The sequence below is a fragment of the Camelus dromedarius genome, chromosome 14 (genome assembly GCF_036321535.1).
Source record: "Camelus dromedarius isolate mCamDro1 chromosome 14, mCamDro1.pat, whole genome shotgun sequence".
NCBI classification, from domain to species: domain Eukaryota; kingdom Metazoa; phylum Chordata; class Mammalia; order Artiodactyla; family Camelidae; genus Camelus; species Camelus dromedarius.
In genome coordinates, this window is record NC_087449.1 from 4,247,759 (window position 1) to 4,270,641 (window position 22,883).

Consider the following 22,883-nt stretch of genomic DNA (forward strand, 5'->3'; position numbering starts at 1 on the left):
GGAAGGTGGGTGGGAAGTCCTTTTATGTAAGATAACCAAGGGAATGCTCTCTCACATAAGGCAACATTTTAACAGGGATTTTAGCATATGTATATATATATTAACACCTTGATTGTGGTATGATTCCTGTAAATAATAAATATTTCAGATGTACAATTTGATGAATTTAGATAGATGTACAGCAATGAAGCCACCACCACAATCTAGATAGCTAACATTTCCATCAGTCTGCAAGAGGTGCAAATTTTGAATTCCCAGTTTATCCCTCCCCCTTCTGCTTTAACCCCGCGTAACCATAAGTTTGTTCTCTATGACTGTTTCTGTTTTGTAGATAAGTTCATTATGTGATTTTTTTTTAAGATTCCACATATAAGTGATTTCATATAGTATTTTTCTTTCTCTTTCTGACTTATTTCACTTAGAATGACAATCTCCAGATCCATCTATGTTGCTGCAAATGGCATTTATTCTTTTTTATGGCCAAGTAGTGTTCCATTGTATGCGTGTGTATGTCTGTGTGCGTGCGTACACGCACACATACCCCCTCCCCAATCTTCCCAGTCATCTGTCCATGGACATCTGGATTGTTTCCATGTCTTTGCTATTATAAATAATGCTACTGTAAACACTGGGGTGCATGTGTCTTTTTGAATTATATTTTCCTCTGGATATATGCCCAAGAGTGGGATTGCTGGATCATATGGTAAGTCTGTTTTTAGCTTTTTGAGGAATGTCCATACTGCCCTCAATAGTGGCTGTACCAATTTACAGTGGAGGGTCCCTTTTTCTCCACACCCTCTCCAGCATTTATCATTTGTAGGCTTTTTAATGATGGCCATTCTGACTGGTGTGAGGTGATATCGTAGTTTTCATTTGCATTTCTCTAACAATTAGTGAGCATCTTTTCATGTGCTTGTTGACCATCTGGAAGTCTTCTCTGGAGAGATGTCTATTTAGGTCTTTTGCCCATTTATTTATTGGGCTGTAGGTTTTGTTTTTGGTTTTTTTTCTTTTTTTTTTTTGATATTAAGGTGTATGAGCTATTTGTATATTTTGGAAATTAGTCCCTTGTCAGTTGCATCATTTGCAAATACTTTCTCCCATTCTGTAGGTTATCTTTTCATTTTGTCAATGGTATCCTTACCTCTGTAAAAGCTTTTAAGTTTAACTAGTTCCCATTTGTTTACTTTTGCTTTTATTTCCATTACTCTAGAAGCTCAGCTGAAAAAAATATTGCTGAAATTAATGTCAAAGAGTGTTCTACCTGTTTTCCTCTAGGAGTTTTATAGTATCTGGTCTTACATTTAGGTCTTTAATCCATTTTGAGTTTATTTTTGTATATGATATTAGAGAATGTTCTAATTTCAATCTTCTACAGGTAGCTCTCCAGTTTCCCCAGCACTGCTTGTTGAAGAGATGGTCTTTTCTCCCATTGCATACTCTTGCCTTTGCCATAGATTAACTGACCATAAGTGCATGGGTTTATTTCTGGACTTTCTATCCTGTTTCATTGATCTATGTGTCCATTTTTGTGTCCATACCATACTATTTTGATTACTGTAGCTTTGTAGTATAGTCTGAAGTCAGGTAGCATGATTCCCCGAGTTCTGTTCTCCTTTTTCAAAGTTTTGGGTATTTGAGTTCTTCTGTATACAAATTTAACATTTTTTATTCCAGCTCTGTGAAATATATCATTGGTAATTGGATAGGGATTGCACTGAATCTGTACATTGCCTTGGGTAGTATGGCCATTTTAACAATATTGACTCTTCCAATTGAAGAACACAGTACACCTTTCCATCTGTTTATGTTGTTTTCAGTTGCTTACATCAGTATCTCAAGGTTTTAATAATACATGTCCTTTGCCTCCTTGGGTAAGTTTATTCCTTGGTATTTCATTCTTTTTGATGCAATGGTAAGTGGGTTTGTTCCCTTAATTTTCTTTTCTGCTATTTTGTTGTTAGTGTATAGAAATGCAACTGATTTTTGTATATTCATTTTATATCCTGAAACTTTACCAAATCCACTGATGAGCTCTAGTAGTTTTCTGGTTGCTTCTTTAGGGTTTTCTATGTCTAGTACCATGTCATCTGTGAACAGTCACAGTTTTATTTCTTCTTTTCCAATTTGGATTCCCTTTCTTTCTTTTTCTTCTCTGATTGCTATGGCTAGGACTTCCAAAACTATCTTGAATAAAGTAGCAAAAGTGGGCATCCTTGTCTTGTTCCTGATCTTAGAGGAAATGCTTTCAGATTTTCACTATTAAGTATGATGTTGGCTATGGGTTTATCATATATGGCCTTTATTGAGGTATGTTCTCTTTATGCCCACTTTCTGGAGATTTAATTTTTTATCATAAATGGATGTTGAACTTTATCCAAAGCTTTTTCTACATCTATTGAGATGACCATATGGTTTTTATTCTTCAGTTTGTTAATGTGGTGTATACACTGATTTGTGGATACTGAAAAATCCTTGCAACCCTGAGATAAACCCCATTGATCATGCTGTATGATCCTTTTAATGCACTGTTAGAATTGATTTCTTAGTGTTTTGTTGAGGATTTTTCCATCTATATTCATAAGCGACACTGGCCTGTAATTTTCTTTTTTTGTGATTTTCTTTGTTTGGCTTTGGTATCAGGGTGATTGTGGCCTCATAGAACGAATTCGGAAGTGTTCCTTTCTCTGCAATTTTCTGGAACAGTTTCAGAAGGATGTGTTAACTCTTCTCTAAATGTTTGGTAGAATTTGCCTGTGAAGCCATCTGGTCCTGGGAGTTTTTAAATTACTGATTCAATTTCAGTACTGGTAATTGGTCTATTCATATTGTCTCCTTCTTTCTGGTTCAGTCTTGGCAAATTGTACCTTTCTAAGAAATTGTCCATTTCCTCTAGGTTGTCCTTTTTGCTGGCATATAGTTGCTCATAGTAGCCTCTTATGAGCCCTTGTATTTCTGTGGTGTTGGTAGTAACTGTTCCTTTTTCATTTCTGATTTTGTTAATTTGGGCCCTCTCCCTTTTTTTCTTGATGAGTCTGACTAAGGGCTTATCAATTGTTTATCTTTTCAAAGAACCAGCTTTTAGATTCATTGATTCTATTTTTTTTTTAGCCTCTTTTACTTCATTTATTTCTGCTGTAGTTTTTATGATTTATTTTCCTCTACTAACTTTGGGTTGTTTGTTCTTCTTTCTCTAATTGCTTTAAGGGTAAGGTTAGGTTGTTCACTTGCGATTTTTGTTTCCTGAGGTAGGCTTATATCGCTATAAACTTCCCTCTTAGACCTGCTTTTGCTCTGTCCCAGAGGTTTTCGATCATTGTGTTTTCATTTTCATCTGTCTCAAAATATTTTTTGATTTCCTCTTTTATTTCTTCAGTGATTCATTGGTTGTTTAGTAGCTTATTGTTTAGCCTCCACATGTTTGCAGTTTTTGCAGTTTTTTTTTTTCTTGTAGTTGATTTCTAACCTCATAGAATTGTGGTCAGAAAAGATGATTGGTATGATTTCAATTTTCTTAAATTTACAGAGGCTTGCTTTGTAGGCCAACATGTGATCTATCCTGGAGAATGTTCTGTGTGCACTTGAGAAGAATGTGAATTCTGCTGTTTTCAGATGGAATGCTCTGTAAATATCAATTAAGTCCAATTGGTCTAATGTGTCATTTAAGACCTGTGTTTTCTTACTGATTTTTCTGTCTGGGTTATCTGTCCATTGATTTAAGTGGGGTGTTAAGGTCCCCCACTATTATTGTGTTACTGTCAATTTCTCCTTTTATGTCTGTAAACAGTTGCCTTATATATTGAGGTGCTCCTATGTTGGGTGCATATATATTTACAGTTGTTGCATCTTCTTCTTGGATTGATCCCTTGAGCATTATGTAGTATCCTTCTTTGTCTCTTGAATAGGCTTTATTTTAAAGTCTATTTTGTCTGATATTTGTGACTTCAGGTTTTTTTCTTAATTTCTATTTGTGTGGAATGCCTTTTTCCATTTCCTCACTTTCAGTCTGTATGTGTCTCCAGATCTGAAGTGAGTCTCTTGTAGGCAGCAAATATATAGGTCTTGTTTTTGTATCCATTCAGCCAGTCTGTATCTTTTAGTTGGAGCACTTAGTCTATTTACATTTAAGGTAATTATTGATATGTATGTTCTTACTGCTACTTTAATTATTTTGGATTCATTTTAGTAGGTCTTTCTCTTCCTTTTCTTCTTTTGTTGTCTTCTCTTCTGATTTGGCAACTGTTCAGTGTTATGTTTGGATTCCTTTTTCTTTTTTGTTTGTTTACCTAGTATAAATTTTTGGTTTGTGGTTACCATAAGGTTTTGGTATAACATTCTGTGTGTGTGTGTGTGTGTGTGTGTGTGTGTGTGTGTGTGTGTGTGTGTTTGCTTTAAGTTGCTGATCTCTTATTTTCAAATGCATTTGAAGTACCCTGCATTTGTACTCTCCTCCTCCATGATTACTGTTTTTGATATCACATTTGTACATTTGTTTTGTGTGTCTCTTAACTGCTTATTGTGGAGACTGGTGATTTTACTATGTATGTCATTTACCCTTCTTACTAGTTTGTGCAGGAATGATTTCCTACTTTTACTGTATGTTTGCCTTTACCAGTGAGTTTTTCCATTTTGTAACTTTCTTGTTTCTAGTTGAGGCCTTTTCTTTTCCAACAGAGGCTCCAATCAACAGACACGGAGTGGCAGATTGGAGAATAAAACCAGAGCCTACAATATGCTGCCTACAAGAGACCCACTTTAAGGTGAAGGACACACACAGATTGAAAGTGAGGGGATGGAAAAAGATATTTCATGCAAATGGAAATGACAAGAGAGCAGGGGTAGCAATACTCATATCAGACAAAAAAGACTTTAAAACAAAGACTGTAAAAAAAAACAAAGGACATATTATGATAAAAGGAGCAATACAAGAGGAAGATATTATACTCATTAACATATATGTACCCAACACAGGTGCACCTAAACATAAAAGTGAATAAAGATGACTGAATAAATAAGTTGTATGCATATGCAAAATGGAATACTACTCAGCCAAAAAAATAAGAATAAAATGATGCCATTTACAGCAACATGGATGGACCTGCAGACTGTCATACTAAGTGAAGTAAGCCAGAAAGAGAAAGGAAAGTACCGTATGATATCACTTATATGTGGAAACTAAAAAAAATGACACAAATGAACTTATTTATAAAATAGAAATACTGACAGACATAGAAAACAAACTTATGGTTACCGGGCAGAAAAGACGGGGAGGTGGAGAGATAAACTGGGGAGTTCAGGATTTGCAGATACTAACTACTATACATAAAATAAACAGCAAGGTCCTACTATATAGCACAGGGAACTATATTCAATATACTGCAATAGCCTACAATGAAAAGAATATGAAAAGGAATATATACGGATAACTGAATCACTATGTTGTACACCAGAAACTAACACAACATTTTAAATTGAATATACTTCAATTAAAAAATTAAATTTATACAAAACCCAAAAAACAAAAACCTACACAAAATATTAGTGTGCAAACAGTGCACTGTGAAATTCTGTTTTCATAACTCCTGAACTCAAGAAAGTTTGTTATTTGTTTCTGTCATTTGTATAGTAGAAAATCTACAGTGAGAGAACAATTTCCTTTCATTTAAATCTATCTTACTCTCTTGGTTACTGAAGGTTTTTTTTTTTTTGTAATATCTACATATACTAGAAATAATTAAAATTTATCTTTATTAAAATTTAATAAATTTAATAAAATCTTAAAATTTAATAAATTTAATAAAATCTTAAAATTATCTACTTTTCTCAGTTCCAGCCACTTCTCATTATCACATCAGCTCATTAATTCTATTTGCAATAAGTCAAGTTAGTAACAGAAAAACAAAAGTTTTTATCTTACAAGGAGCTGGAATGTAAACTGGTATCCTTTCTCAGCCCAACTCCAATAATTAAGCCTAAAAAGATATCTAATTCCAGACTTGTTTACTGTCAATATCACTCCTTTCTTTTTTCACAAGGTCAGAACAAACAACAGCCTAACTTTTTGTTCCTTAATATCAGTTCTAACTAAAGATTGTTTTTAAATTACTGCAATAGTAGTTAATAGTTCTGATATAGAAAAAGTCCATTTGATACATTTTTTAAAAAAATGAGATTAGATCAATTTCCTATTTACTTTTGAAAAGAAATACATGAACCATTATTTTAAGAAATTAGGAATTTTATTTTTGGCTTCCAGTCTTTCAAATAATATATTCATGGAATTAATAAAAAGGTTTTTTTTTAATTACTTAAAAAATGCTAGATTTAAGTGAGTTCTCAAGCTCCAGCAATTATTCATCAGGTTAAAATTATTTGTAAACATAGCCAACAGGTTCAAAAACTGTTTCAAAAGTTTAAAAATATCTTCATATCTTTTTAAAAAAGTAACTTAAAAAGATAGGTCAACAATTTGGTATTAATAAAAACATACAATACAGAGTAAAAAAGGGAATGCAACAAACACACATACCACACGGTCCCTCCAGTTCTCTAGAGACACCATTTGAGGCCATCAGAAAAAACTTCATCTAATTTTTCAATGATAATATAAATACTTAGGAATACAGTTAAGAATTTCTAGTTAACAATACTGTATATTTGAAAGCAGCTAAGAATAGATCTTATGAACAAGCTCTCAACATAAGTAAAGAAAAATTTGTAACTATGTGTAGTGGTGATGCTAACTAAACTTATTGTGGTAATCATTTAGCAATATATATAGATATTAAATCATTATGTCATATACCTAAAATTATTATAATGTTATATGTCAATTATATCTGAATAAAAAAATAAAATTTAAATTTTAAAAATATAATTTCTAGGTTAGGTTGTGTTAAGATCTCAACATGAAAAAACTAGACAAATTACTACAAATCATCATCTGCTGTCTTCTACACCTGAGATCAATTAAACTCCAACTCCTAAACACAACACGTGCTCCTAAGAGGATGATGAGTACAAAATACGACTTCAACCTCAATCTATTTTCTGTAAATCTCTGATGTATACAAATACATGACACTTCATATATTTTTAATATATTAAACTTCTAAGACATTATTTACCTCACTTCAAAGCCAATTTGTTTAAAATTTGTTCAGTACAAAGTGCTTTAACCCTTTGCAGTCCGAGTGTGAACAAAAAACCTCTAGGATGAATCTTGAATACGTAATACTAAGTGAAATAAACCAGTCACAGAAAGATACATACTACACAATTCCACTTACATGTCAAATTCATAGAGACAGAAAATACAATCGTTTTTGCCAGGACCTGGGCAGAGGGGATAATGAAAAGCTAGTGTTTAATGGGTACACAGTTTCAGTTTTCCAGGATGAAGAGTTCTGGAGATGGATGGTGGTGACAGTCATACAACATGGTGAATATACTTAATGCCACTAAACTGTACACTTAGAATAGTTAAAATGGCAAATGTTATGTGCATTTTACCACAATTAAAAAACTTTTTTAAAGCATCATAATTTGACCAAATAAGCAACTCTGATAACACAGCCAACTGGAAATTGAAAGTCACCAATAAAGGAAATAAACTGTTTCTTAGAGATGAAGGCATCAGATTTGCTGAGAAAAAAACTACAACAACCCCATAATAAATCAAGCTGTACTACACTACCCCACCACAGCCAAGAGCTGAACATTTTAATTCCACAGGACCTAGCTGGAAAGAGAATATCCTCTCTTTTAAGAAGGCACAAGACTTGACAGAGTAAAGTCAAAGCTGAACTACAGCGTACTCAGCGTTTTGTTGTTTGGCCTGACTTTGTTTTAGGCACCAGCAACAGAACTGGTCTTGAGCAACTCACATACTGAGAAACATGAAAAACAGAACCCAGAAATACATTCAGTTCATTGTACAGTTATTTTTAACTTCCTTAGAAGATAAGATGAGCTCTATTTTACTGTAAGGGCATAGTAAAAGTAGAGCTCGCAGATTGTAAGGAGGATAGCAAAGAAAAACTAGAGCAGGGGTGAGAATACTGCCACTAATAAGGAACAGCTTAGGCACAAGGAAGGAGGGTAAAATGAATACAAATAGCAACAACAAGCAGCTTATCCCTTTCCTCTTAAGTCTATCTGAATGTATTTAGGCCCAAATGCCAGCATCACTGAAAGTGTTAACATATTACAACAAAGTATTTTAGGAAAGTTATTAAATGCTCAAGTGGAAAAGGGCTGATAAAATGAATTTTTCCCTTCGGCTTTTAAAAAGCTTTTTTACTTAAAGTAGATTATTACTACAAGATCTTTGCCCCCACAAACAGTCAAAAATTAGAAATAAGTGCAGACTATAACACGAGAAAAATATTTGTTTAAAATATATAAAACATGAGTATTTTTTAAAGTGCACATTTTTAAAATAGCTCATGCACATAAAATACCCACTTTGCAAGTCTATATTATGTGGGTAGCATGATTGGCCTGTTTTAACATATAATTTATAAATATAGAAAATATCATTCAGTTTCATTAGTAATAGCTTCTCTAAATGATTTTTAAGTTTTATATAAATGTTAAACCATGATAAGCTTTCCAGAAGTTACACACTACTACTCTTGGAATCACTATACCTCTACAGTATTTTTATGTTACAAAAATTTGACAAAGAACTTTGATACTGCCATGAATACTAACAACTAGGTGGCAAACTATATATTACCTTTATAGTTTTTCTCAGTTTTCTTGGGGAGAAAAGAAAGGCATTCACTTTTAAAATATCTTGGCAAATGTTAAGACATGGAAGCAGCCTAAATGTCCATCAACAGGTGACTGGATAAAGAAGTGGTATATTTATACAATGGAATACTATTCAGCCATATAAACTGACAACATAATGCCATTTGCAGCAACATGGATGCTCCTGGAGAATGTCATTTTAAGTGAAGAAAGCCAGAAAGAGAAAAAAATACCATATGAGATCGCTCATATGTGGAATGTTAAAAAAAAAAAACATAAATACAAAACAGAAACAGACTCATAGACATAGAATACAAACTTGTGGTTGCCAGGGGAGCAGGGGGTGGGAAGGGACTGGGATTTCAAAATATAGAATAGATAAACAAGATTGTACTGTGTAGCACAGGGAAATATATACAGGATCTTGTGGTGGCTCACAGCGAAAGAGAATGTGACAATGAATGTATGTTCATGTATAACAGAAAAATTGTTATAGAATTTGGAATTTGACACAACATTGTAAAATGACTATAACTCAATTTAAAAAAGTAAATTTGTATAAAAGATTTAAGAATTTGGACTTCTAAAATCCAACTAAGAATGTTGTAAGTATATCAAGAGTATATCCAAATAAAATGCAATTGATTTAAAAAAAAAAAGAAATGCATTTCTTTGACTCTGCCTGGCCCGCTCTTTCTACTCAGTGCAGTGTTCTTAGGAAATGCGTGTTGATTATGAGGAAAAAAAAAAAACTTGGCAAATGTTAACCATTTTTAGGTGTACTAAAGGAAAAATTACAACTCTAAAAGTTAATAAAACTAGAATTGTATAGAGTACTAAAATGAGGGACAAGTCAGAAGGTAACGGCTGACGTTAAAGCAGGCACTGGCTGAGTAAACACGAGCACCTGCAAACTGGGTATCATAATGCTTTCCCAGGCCTAACTCAAAGGGTCATTTCAAGAATCAAGTGACATACTACATGCACGAGTGCACTACTACTCAAAAATGCTTCACAAACATAGAGTGACATTACTATTAGCAGTACTACTCATATTTTCAACATCTTTCTCTTTATTTTGTATACTTTTAGAATCAACACCAGTTCCATCTCTATAATTACCATTACACTACAGTAAAATACTTACCCTCCGTCTCGTCAACTTCAAAGAAAAGGAAAGGAAAGGTCTACTTTTTCTTTTTTTTTTAAGGAGACTTAGTAAAGTTTTCTGGGGGATTTGATAAAGAAAGAATTCTGCTTTAGATGCGATATTTAAGGATTCCAAATGGTTACAGGACAATCCTCAAAAGGACAAACCAAAACTAATGTAGAATTTTGTAAAGTGTTTTAGGAGGTTTTAACACAATGATAACACACTAGAACAAAAAATTATAGTAAAAATGAACATTCTATTGATGCTGCAGTGTAGAGATACGGTTTCCATCTCAACAAAATGAAAAGTCAATCATGCTAACCAGTAAGTAAAAACAATTGGACATTTCCTGTAATTCACACATCAAAGCTCAAGCACATTAAATCAGACTTGATATTATTTATTAATATTCAGAAATATACTACCACAAAATTGCTTCTCCAGTGCTGAAATGTGCAGGGCCGTTTTGGACTCTGCAGATATATAATCTTAGTTCAAATTTATAAAAAGTCCAAAATCCTCTGGGAAAGGACAAAATAAAGATCTAAACTTATGTAAACTACTTCATGAAATCACCAAATTGTTCTATTGTTCAATATTTACAATACATATTTTTTGCATGACAAGTAAGATTCTTATATGAAAGCTCAATCCTAGTTCATTATTTATCAAACTGTAATTTCTTTTATTATTCTTACATAACTTCAGTATGCTGATATTTTAAATTAAGGCAATCATGGATATATGCACATCCTCATTATACCCTCTATGAACCAACAGAGGGAAGAAAAGAGGGGAAAACAACCTATAAGTATGATCAGTTCTCTAGGTCTCTTATGCCGAACTTCAGCCAGCCTATCAAACATACAACTTAAGTATTTAAAGAAAATTGAAAGAAAAATGAAGTAATCGTAAAATGTAAACCTGCAGAGGGAAGGATTACTAAGTGTTTACTATATCCCAGGAACTTTATGTACATCATTAAAAAAAATACTTATATCAGGGAAATGCAAATTAAAACCACAGTGAGGTAACACTTCACACCTGTCAGAATGGCTATCATCAAAAGAATACAAATAACAAATGTTGGCGAGGATGTGAAGAAAAGGGAACCCTCGTATACTGTTGGTGGGAATGTAAACTGGTGTAGCTACTGTGGAAAACAGCTGGGAGGTTTCCCCCCAAAAAACTAAAAATAGAACTACCACATGACCCAGCAATTCCATTCCTGGGTATGTACCCCCAAAAAACAAAACACTAATTTGAAAAAATACACACACCCCAATGTTCATAGCAGCACCGTTTACAGTTGCCAAGATAAGGAAGCAATTGAAGTGTTCATCAAAACAAACGGATAAAGAAGGTGTAGTGTATATATACACAACTGAATACTACTCAGCCATAAAAAAGAATGAGATTTTGCCATGTGCAGCAACACGGATGGACTTGGAGAGTATTATGCTAAATGAAATAAGTCAGACAGAAAGACAAATACTATACCACTCACATGTGGAATCTAAAAAATACAACAAACTAGTCAATATAACAAAAAGGAAGCAGATGTACAGATACAGAGAACAAACTGGTGGTTACCAGTGGGGAGAGGGAAGCAGGGAGGGGCGATATAGGGGGCAGGATTAAGAGGTACAAACTATTATGTATAATATAAATGACAATATATTGTACAACACAGGGAATATAGCCGATATTTTATAACTATAAATGGAGTACAACCTTTAAAAATTGTGGATGACTATATTGTACAACTGTGATTTATATAATAATGTACATCAACTATATTCCAATTAAAAAAAAAAAAAAAAACTCCTACCAGGAAAAGGGTCTCACCAGAACCCATCCACCCTGGCACCCTGATCTCTGACCTCCAGCCTCCAGAGATGTGAGAAATAAATGTCTATTATTCGTGGAAAAGAAAAACAAACAAAAACCTTACAATAGCCCTGAGCCAGAAATTATCACCATTTTTATAAGAAAACTTGCCTCATGTAGCTAAATAACTCACACAAAGTCAGACAGCTAATCTGTGCTAAATATGGGATTTAAACCTTTGTCTCTATGATTTCAAAACTAGTTATCTACTAGACCAGTGATTTCAACAACACCTTAAAATTACTGATCAGTAAATTTCCAAAAATAAATTTGGTAGATATAAGATTACTGATTTATTATTTTGCCAGTTAGAAAATTATTATCAATTATCCTCATCATTTCTTAAAAGGGAGTATATTTTTGACATCAAAAAAGGAAAGAAGAGAAGCAGAAATGGCAAAATCTCAGAATGGAGTACAGTCCACCTCTTTACTTACAAACGGGCAGCTTTATATCAACGTATACAGAATACGTACTCATACAACATTGTCGTAACATCCTGAACAGCACTGGCTCATGACCCAGTAGTTGTAACATCCTTAAGTATCTTCAAAAAATGCACACTTTTTAAACTCAATGAGGCTTCCTTTTCTTTAGGTACCTAACTGGTAATGCATCAAGAATTGACAGGGTCAAGTGTTTGTACTGTAACAGGCACTTACAACTGATGACGATTCAATACATAAAGGAATCCTCCCCTCAAGGCTTCCAAGAGAATGAGAAATTAGATAACTTTTACTGATACAGCAAGAATGAAGTTTTGCTGTTTATAAGTATACCTGTTATCTAAGGATTTTATTAAATATGTAAGTTCCTTCTGTTTGATGAACACTTGAGGAATTTGGCTACACAATTCAAGAGGAGTAATTTGAGGGAACTGAACTGTCCTTCCTAAGGGAGAAAAGAATCTGGAGTTTTGATGGCAAATAAGAAAGGACTGAACAGCACTACTTCAGTAGAATTGTCTTAAGGATTCAATGAAATAACATCAATATAGTTATAACTTGTTTTAATAATATAAAAATTACTATTTTTATTATTACTAGTTGCTTCAATTATATCTAGACTTGGCACCTCCTGCCAGTAGAAAATTCTCAGTCTGAGATAGGAAACTAAATTATTATGACTGAAGGGAATAAACTTAAAAGCATGTACTTGTCAAGGGGCTCTATGTAAAGAAAAACGACATAATGCAGTTCTGCTCCCTCATAAGTACCAAAACAAAAGCAGAAAAAAAGTTTAAAGTAATAAACTTAAAACCCGGGATTTTCCCACATGAAACTTGTCTACTCAACGAGCATTAGTAAGTAGCTGCTATGCACAAGTCGCTCTGCTCAAGACTGAAGAGCAGAGATGAAGACAAAATACATGGTCCTTTCTCTCAAAGGTTTCAAGCATTCAACGTAGGAGAGAAAATGAGGCAGGATGCAAACCACCGCGGTGCAATACAATGCATGGCCTAAGTCACGAGACTGAAAATTTCCTACTGAAGTTTGGAGGAGACATTACACGTGACTAGGGAAAGTAAGGGGAAAACATTAAAAAGCAGATCTAAATAGGGTCCTAAAGAAGCATTCTAGTTGACAGACTGTAACAATAGAGACAGAACACAGGTGAGGAAACACCACTAATCGTGGTGAGCCTAAAGATTAGGCTGCTTGCATGAAAAGAGTTAAGAATTAAAAGGAATTTGGGGGCCACAACAGCTTTCAGTGCTGAGCTAAGGAATCAGGAGCAGCCTGGAGCCACTGAATGCCAGAGACAGCTTCTGAACCCAGCAGTTGTACACGGTCTGACAAAAACAGAGTGAGACCAAAGAGGTAGAGGTGGAATATCAAGACACTGTAATCATCCAAGTGATGATAATGAGGGCTCAAACTTAGACAGCGGCCAAATAATGAATCAATTCTATTTACATAAATGGAAGCATCACCTGAAGAGGCTGAGACAGCAGTCAAATCAAAGTAACCAGCGGACTTCCAGCACAGGCAACCAGAGAAAGAATGATCACCTTTGGAAGCATAAAGGCAGATGTAGTAAACTGGTCATAGAATCAGTTACAGAAATCAGTCGTCTATTTATTAAACATTTTTTATTCAAGCACATATCAAGTATAAGCCATATGCCAGGTGCTAGACACATAAAAACGAGTAAGACCTACCTAGTTCCTATCCTGAAAGTGGGCAAGACACGTATAATTTAACAATTAACTGCCGTAGTGGATGATATGTTCAATAACAGGAGCTGCAAAGTGGAGAGCAGGCTAATTTGCCAATGGACCAAAATGCCATGTGACCAGTCACTAACTACTTATTTATCAAAAATGCACCTTAAGAAACATTTTCTTGATTATATGACATGAATATATCTATATATTCACGGAATACATTTTTCTTAGCAGAATTTTAAAGTGTCCAGTTGGTCAAAATCTTTTCAGGCAGACCATCAATATCAGTATTCCTAAAGATTCAAATAGCAAACGCAAAGACACAGAGGTATAAATTGTGTAGTTCCAAGAACTGCAAATAGTTTAATATATCAGAGAGTAAGATACACAGAAAAAACTGAAAAGACTGATACAGGCCAGATGATGGAAGTAAAATATATTTAATTCTATAATCAGTGAAAAGTTACTAAATGTGCTGAGGCACAGAAGTGCTTTCTCAGCCTATACGCTCTTCTCAGGGAACAGTCCCCACCCCTAACTCACAGGAGAACCCTTGTAGCCATATTGTGGTACTGAGCACGCCACCCCTCCACTGCCATAGTTGACTAGATCAGGGTACATGTTCTGTATGGAGTCAAATTTTCTCATCCAGAAATTTAGAATTGCGGCACAGAGTAAGACTGACAAATTTAACTAAAATTATTTTTTTCATCAAAAGATACCACAGCAATGACAAAACTTCATTACGATTCCAGGTTTGTAAATATCAGTAAATTCTACAAGAGAAGACTATTTTCTATTTTATATCCAATATTAAACCGATTAACTACAGCACTTATTAACAAGCTATGTATATAACTGAATAACCAATTTACATAATTCTAGACTTGGAATATACCTGTCCCTTCAAATGAAATAATAAAATGTGGATAGCTTGTGAATCCACAAGTCATAAACTGTGTAACTTTACCCTTTCTATTCCAAACCTAGAACAGATATTAAGGTCAGGCCTGTTGATCACAATGATATAAATGATTCTGAACATTTGCCAAAAAAGGTAAAACATTTAAAGCTGTCCCTCCCACCAATTCCCTAAAAGAAAATGAAAAGACAAGTTACAGAGAATACATTCAAAACATACACATAGGGTTAATACAAAGAATATTAAATAAAACCTTTATACATCAGTAAGAAAAACACAGAAAAATAGGCAAGATACGTGAACAGAAATTTTACTGAGGAGGAAACATAAAAGGCCACTAAGCATACAAGGAAATGTTCTACATTAGTGATGATCAGGAAAATGCAAATCAATACCACAATGAGACAGCATTTTACATTCTCTGGCTTATGAAAATTAGAAGACAATATCAAATGTAGAGAGGACGGATAACCGAAGGATATTTTAGCTCTTACGTGTTGCTGATATGCATATAAACTGGCACAGCCACACTGGAAGTTGGGCATGCACCCACTCCGTGAGGTTAACAGCTGTACCTTTAGGTGTACAGTCAACAGAAACTTACATATATACAACAGGAAAAGTGCACAGAATGGCAATAGCATCATCATTCACAATTACAAACACCAGGAAATAACTAAATGCCCAACAAGGAAGAGTAAGTGAATAAATACCCGAAATATCCAACAAAGGGAGAGTTGAAGATTTTACTCATTGAAATGTAATACAGCAATTAACATGAATGACTACAGCAACATATAATAATATGGTGAAATCCACAATAACAGGTGAAAAACCAAGTTTGGAGATATTATATTCAACACAATTAAATAAAGACTACTAAAATAAAAGATGTAACTTTAGAATTACATAGCCAACAAAACTATATACAAAGAAAGCAAGAGAATGAACACTGGACTCAAGATGATGATTACCTTGGATGACATGAAGGTGAAGGTAGGGGGGTGGAATGAAGAAAAACCATGTGTAAGTTAAGTTCCTAACTTTTCTGTGGAGGTGGGGAGTGAGTGGTGGTCTATGGGTGTCTATTACAATGATATACAGATAGATAGATACTGATTAATCCAAACCAGTGTACCTAAGGTTTAATAAAAGGAAAAAAAAATTCAAAAATTTAATGACATTTTTTCAATGAAAACTCTGAAACAGATAAAACAAGCACCTCCTTAGAGAAATCGCTAAGGCAACAACTATAGGAAAGGGAAAACAACATAATTGTTGTAAAATACATGTATTGAGTGGTGAGTATATTTTCTATAATCTAAAATAAATTTCAAATTCTGTAATAACAACTTTCTAGTAAATTGTGAGCCAGGGCAGTAAAGCTTGAACCAATTAGAAAAAGTAATCACTGCCAAATTCCTAAAATAGATAAATCCTAATAACAGTATATATTATGTAATTCTTATCAGTTCATCTCTATAATGTGACACCAACATTTACCTTCAAACCTAAGGTATTTATCATCAACAAATACACTCCTCCCAGGAGTTTGTGTTGTTCATTTTTAACAGACAATATTTATGTACATGTTACACATGTTTAATTTTTGTGAGACTATGAAAAGCTGAATGTGACAGAGCTAGTTTCAAATAAGATTTCATTAGATAAAAAAGAGAAATTAGACACGTATCAAAATAAATGTTCTTATTTCTGCTTTTCTAACATGAGAAGTTACTTTTTTGACATTTTATTTTCTTTATTTTTTAATATATTTTTATTGGAGTATAGTCAGTTTGCAATATTGTGTTAATTTCTGGTGTGCAGCACAATACTTCAGTCATCTAGGAACATATACACATATTCATTTTCACATTCTTTTTAACCATAAGTTACTACAAAATACCAAATATAGTTCCCCGTGCTATACAGTATAAATTTGTTGTTCGAAGTTACTTTTTCATTAGTATGTTTTTCCCAGTCAAAATTTTAAATATCTTTTTAAAGCTTTTAACTAGTCTTTGACTTTTTTTGTTGCCAAGTTTGAACTCTGCTATATATTAAAAGTTTATCATATTAAATGTGATATGATTTTGTCTAGTTAGAGTAAAGCTGGTTTCTGAAATAGAGTAGACATCTGACACCTGTTCAACATAGTACACTGGACTAGAAAATGATGCAGAATTAACTACTCTATTCAAATATCACATATGCTCCTGGAAGTAACATTATTTTAAGTGATATTGATCTCTACAAACTACTACTCCACTCTTCACATTTGTTTAAAAATACACACATAGGAATTACCTGATAAAAAGCACGAAAATTTAGCCAAACTGGAAAATCAGAGAGGAGAACCCAAGAATCAGATGCAAAGCTCTGGAGCAAACAAGACAATGCCTGGAAGGTGCCCTTACCTTTTCCTATTTCAATATTGATCATGTGTGAACAGGAGTTGTAGGGAGACTAGAACTAATCTCTATTTTACTAATTAGAAATGATCAGAAAACATGATCCATTTTAGAGCCCATCATTTTATAATACCGGTTTCAGTACAAAGACTTTTACCTAGGTAGTCAGTAAGTACATGTCAAGTTATTTAAGGGTCTGTCTTATTCAGTAAAGTACACAGCATTCTATAAAAGTAGTGAGAAGCAAATCTAAGCTGAAAAACCACATTGTATCCATTTATGTTGAAAGAGTTGATGCTATGTATCATTGTCTAAGTCCATACTGTATTCTCAACTTACTCTTCTTAACTGCATCTCAAAGCACCGACTCAAAATCAAAATATGGTAAGATAAAAAAGTCAATAAAACTAGTTAGACCCACTTATCTAGAACCAGTGGCAAACATTTTTCAATCTATAGCTATTTCAACCTAAAGACCCTATAAACCTCATTTCTCTATAAAATTCTAATAAGTAAAACAGGATACAGAGGGAGGGAAAATATCAAATCAATACGTTGTATACCTTAAAACTATACAGTGTATGTCAAATATAGCTCAATGTTTTTTAAAAAGGGGGAAAAAGAGGAAGTGGACTCAAATGCCAGAGACTTACAGGTTGGAAAAGTTTGTCAGTTATCACTGACTGACCGATCTATGAGCACCTTTTGTTTTCTTTGTGCTTTTCTGCATTTTCCAGATTTTCTAGAATGAACCTGTATTATACTAATAATGTGAAAAAAACTTGTAAAATCTGTTTTACCCATTTGCCCATTTTCTCACACTACATTCCTCCAGCTCACCCTAGTCTCAATCCTTCCAACACAGAGACCTTCCACTTTCTAGTATTGCTGCAAAATTAGATGCTACCTCCCAATTTGCCACCAATTGGGTAAAATAACAGGGTACTGTATGTAGGTACAGCATAACTAATGCAGAAGTCCCTTTTGAACTTTTTAAGGAAATATTTTTGGGACAAGGGATTAGAAATGTAAATTAAAGAAAACTAAATAATTTCTTTGTCAATGTTTAAAATCAACTTCTCTAATAACAGTCAAGACACTTCTCACCCTGGGTGACAAATGGAGCCTTCTCACAGATGTACTGAATACCTTGTAAGTGCCAAACACACAGCTTGGTTACACATGAGCTTAAAATCTTAAAACTGCTGGAAGGTTTTGGGCAAACATTTGATAACTTTCAAAAGTAACAGTAATTGTTAAATGAAGAAAACCTGCAAAAAGCTTAACTGTACTGTTATTCTTTGTAGAATTTTATACCTTATCGCAATAATAAAGCACTGCTAAATTACTTACATTTTGGGCCAATTCTTAGAAAGTTCACACATTTACAACATTGGAATGCAAAACATTTATGGGTCCACACAACAGCAGTAGCTTACAAATGTTGCAGAGGTCAAGACATGAGTCCAAATTCAAACTCTGACTTACAGTGAAACCATGAACAATTTACTTATTACTCCTGAACTTAGTTTCCTGATCTGTAAAATGGAAATAACAACACTCACTTTATTGGATTCTTGTAAAGATTATATAAGGTGTACAGTGTACTAAGTACAAAGTCTGACACAGAGCAAATAATCAGTAAATGTTACGTGTACTCTCTTCTAGAAGTAAAGGTCATATCCTGTCATCTTTATGCCCTCCAATATACCTTTGGTAGATACCCAATAAGTGTTTCTTGAAATGAATCTCTGTAATGTAAGGCTAACTACCTCAACCTTCCACTTGAGCAAGTCACCTCTACTTATATTCTGCTGAGAATGGAATTTAAGATTCTCAACACTTTATTAGCCATTTTGATGAAGATTAATCTCCAGGATTAAACAAGGTAAGTTTATTAGTATCCTACTCAATATTTGGGTTTGCAGTATACAAAATTACTGTTGTAGCCGACATTTTCATTTTGAGATTCTTTAGTTTTCATTAATCCAGTTTCCTTGAAAATAAACTTTGATTTCTTTGCCCTCAAAAGTATCTCACTAAGCTTCCCACTACACTTCAAATAAAAAAAGGGAACAGGAGACAACTTAATTGTAAGAGATAAAAATTAGAAATCATCAATTAAATTGTTAATATTTTCAACAGCCTATTTTTATTTTTACTACAGCAAATATTCTTCCTTACACACTGAAGCCTCTAGCCATCAAAGTCTGTGTACACTTTATTAATGATTCCTTGTTAAATAAGCCTCCTAAATTACTAGCAGATTCCTTATTGAATAAGCCTCCTAAATTACTAGCGAGAGTTAGAAACATTATTCCATAGAAATAAAACAGTAATTAACAAGACTGTGGTTTCAGATTTTCTTTGCTTTGTCTTTCCACAACTGAAGGTTATTAATAAGCCAATTCCAGCTCAAGTACTAAAATATTTCAAATTCTCCAATATAGTGAAAAATAATTTTTAAGAGTTATACAAAGTTTCTAGATATCAATTACATTAAAAGCACATGGTAACATGTAACTTTCAGTGATACATGATATGGCAAAGTAACAGTTTTTAACTAAACAACTTAAAAACCTGCTACTCGAATTACTATTTAAATACTTAAAATCTGTATGGCAGAGAAGCATTAAGAATTTCACATAACAATTTTGCAATCTGAATAAATTCAAACAACTTAGAAAGCTTTAAAAAACTGGTTCTCCAAACAAGTTTGATAAATATTTGGTTACTATATTCTTGTTTCATGATGCAATGAAATAATAAAATGTTTGAACAGATGCATATACTTGGTGAAGCAAATTTTATCATGGTTTACCTTGAGTGCTGATATAAATAATATTCTCAATTATTTTAATAAATATGATCAAGTTCAAATGAAATAACTTTTATTAGAACTGAGAATCAAATATACCAAGAAAAATGCTCTTAACATACATGACAGCCTATAAGGTAACATTTAATAAAAACTATTATTTTTCTGGAGGAGGTAACATTTTATTTTATTTTAGACTAGATGTTTCCCTAGTTTGATTCCATTTTTAAGATACTCATATTTTAAATTTCTATTTATTTGACTTTCCTCTTTGTTATTATAAAAAAAGATCTTATTAAAAATCCCTAAATGCTATACTTTAATACACAGGAAAATATTTTTTTACATCCAGTGCCAAAATAGTGTCTTTTATGCCAACTTCCTATAAAATACAAATAAGGATGCCAACACTTTATGATTCTGAAGCCACTCCTCTCAAAGAAAATGTTACTGTCATTTTCATGGCTTTTTCTCAGTGAGAATCAAAGTATGTTTTTCATATTTCAAGACTAGGCAGTGGAAAGCATTTCTGATATGCCTCAAACTTCATTATAAAGCTCGTGTTGAATAATAAAACAGTAAATTCCATTCACTTAGCAAATTGGTATGCTGTAAGGCCTCCTTATAAAAGGCTAAGAGTAATTAAAACACTATACGGCAACATGTTCTACAATATGAAATTCAGCTCTGCATTTTCAAAGGATTCTAAACTTGCAATAGTGCATTGATATACCTTGTTGAAATCTCTATTTTTGCGGAGGAAATATCAAGTTTTATCACAATGCCTTCAAGCTTACATCTAACTGCACAATAAACCAAGCTAACACAGGGATTCATCCCTCCAAATACATTTAAACAGCAAAAAAAAAAAAAATTTAGGAGTTGAATTTTGACATCATCAAGAATTCTGTCTAGATTAAGAGTTATTTAAAAAATTAACTGCTAAATGCACAAAAAAGAAATTAAGTATAGTATTTTTTTCTTCTATTTGCCATCGCAATCTTAGAGTAGCTAGAAGACGACTATATTTAAACGAGCCGAAATAGGTTGAAGTCAAAAAACAAGCATGAAACTTTAATCCAGATGTAAACATCTGAGACACTCCAAAGCCATGAAAAATAAACCCACCAAGGTAGCGCAAGTACCCTGTAACATCACAGAGACCTAAAAACAAAAATTGTGCCTACATCATCAAATACTTAGCTGGAAAACAGAAAGAATAATATTGCTACTCGACATGGACTTAACTAATTAAGAGATCTATTTTGTTCTCAGCTTCTGCAAGCCAGTGGTGCCCAACATTTTCCCTTAGTGGTCCGCCTTTTCACATGTAAACAACTACTGTAGCTCTTTTTCTGATATTCAAACAGTAGGGAAAACGAAGCCTGAAAACCATCAGCATCCGAGCTTTCGGATCTGAGCCGGGAGCAGCAGGGCAGGGGACCATGTATCTACCATTTGGTTAAAAAGAGGGGGAAAAAAGGTAGCCTTCAAAGTAGAATAAAAATCTAGACACCTGAAGAGGGCTGGTGAAGTGAAGCAAGCATTTGCTGAGACACGTTTGGAAAAAAAAAACCCAACTTGTCTGGGGGCTGGAAGTTATGGGGGCGCTCTTTGTGCGGAGTCGGAGGGGAAGGGGAGGGACGAGAAAACAGCTTGGGAGTCATTCAAAGGAGTTTAAGGAGCGGTGTTCGAGGGGAAGGCGGGGCGGGGCCGGCCCGGCGGAGGGAGGGGGCGCAGGGGTGTCCGCGGGCGGCGCTGACACCAGGGAGGGGGCGGTGAGCTGGCCGCCCTGGGGACCGGGTGAGCGCCGACTCGGGCCCCAGGATGGGGTCTCTCTGGTAGGTAGAGCCGAATCAAAGCGGTGGCAGGCCACACTTCCCGCGGGGGCAGTGGCTCTGGCTCCCGAGTGACATCCCGAGTTTCCGCACTTAGCGGGCCAGGGGCGCGGCGGCGCACGGCTTCCCTCGGCCCGCGTCCCCGCGCCAGGCTTTCTCCGTCTGTCCCTCGCCGCCGGCGCCTCGCGCCCGGGCCGCGGCCCTTACCTGCAGCTCCGTGAGCAGAATCTCCCCGCGTTCGGGGTTGGACGCCATTGCGCTGCGCTCTGGACTCCGCACCTGGACGCGGCCGCTGCTGGCGAAGGGAGAAGGCGGGCCGGGACCCGGGGTGGGGGTGAGGAGCGGGGAGAGAAAAAAAAAAAAACCTAGAGATTCATGGAGGCGCAGCCCCTGCTGGAGGCGCGGCTTACTCCGTCCGGTTCATGGAGAGCGGCGGGAGCGAGGGCACTCGTAGCGGGCACCCCCTGCGCCGCCTGCGCCGCCCGCCCGCCGCCGCCGCCCGCCGGCGCCGGACTCTGTAGCTCAGTCGCTCCCTCTGGGCGACGCCAGGAGCCGCCTCGAGCCTCTCGGTGCGGCGCGCTGCGGCCGCGGCGGCAGCTCCTCCTGTCGCACCATTTGGCTGTCACCGCGTCGCAAAAGCGGCCTCACTTGGCGGCTGCCCGGGCACGTGACGGCCGCGGCGGCCGCCTCCCGCCGGGCGGGGGAGGAGGGAGCGGCACGAGGGCGGGGGCGGGAGCGGCGCGGGGGCGGGGCGGGGCGGCGGGGGCCGCCATTGGACGCGGCGGGGGTGAGAATGAGGGGAAAGGACTGGGCTCGCGTCTCTGGGGAGGAGGGAAGAGGAAGGAGAAAACACACGCCCGCTTTCCTGCTTGCGTTTAACGGGCCCCGCCGTGGACGCTGGGAATCGGGAGTCTGGTCGCTGGTTTT

The 22,883-nt window shown here is 35.5% G+C and overlaps 1 protein-coding gene across 2 annotated transcripts in view; it reads right to left on the reverse strand.

Moving 5' to 3' along the window:
* Nucleotides 1-22,548, reverse strand: part of PKN2 (protein kinase N2) — a 111,005-nt gene extending 88,457 nt beyond the window's left edge. For both annotated transcript variants that reach the window (XM_031465535.2, XM_031465534.2), the window contains exon 1: nt 22,164-22,548. In XM_031465535.2, the coding sequence (XP_031321395.2) occupies nt 22,164-22,211 (48 nt within the window). In that variant the 5' untranslated portion in view covers nt 22,212-22,548. The remainder of the gene's footprint in view (nt 1-22,163) is intronic.
* Nucleotides 22,549-22,883: the final 335 nt, after the last annotated feature.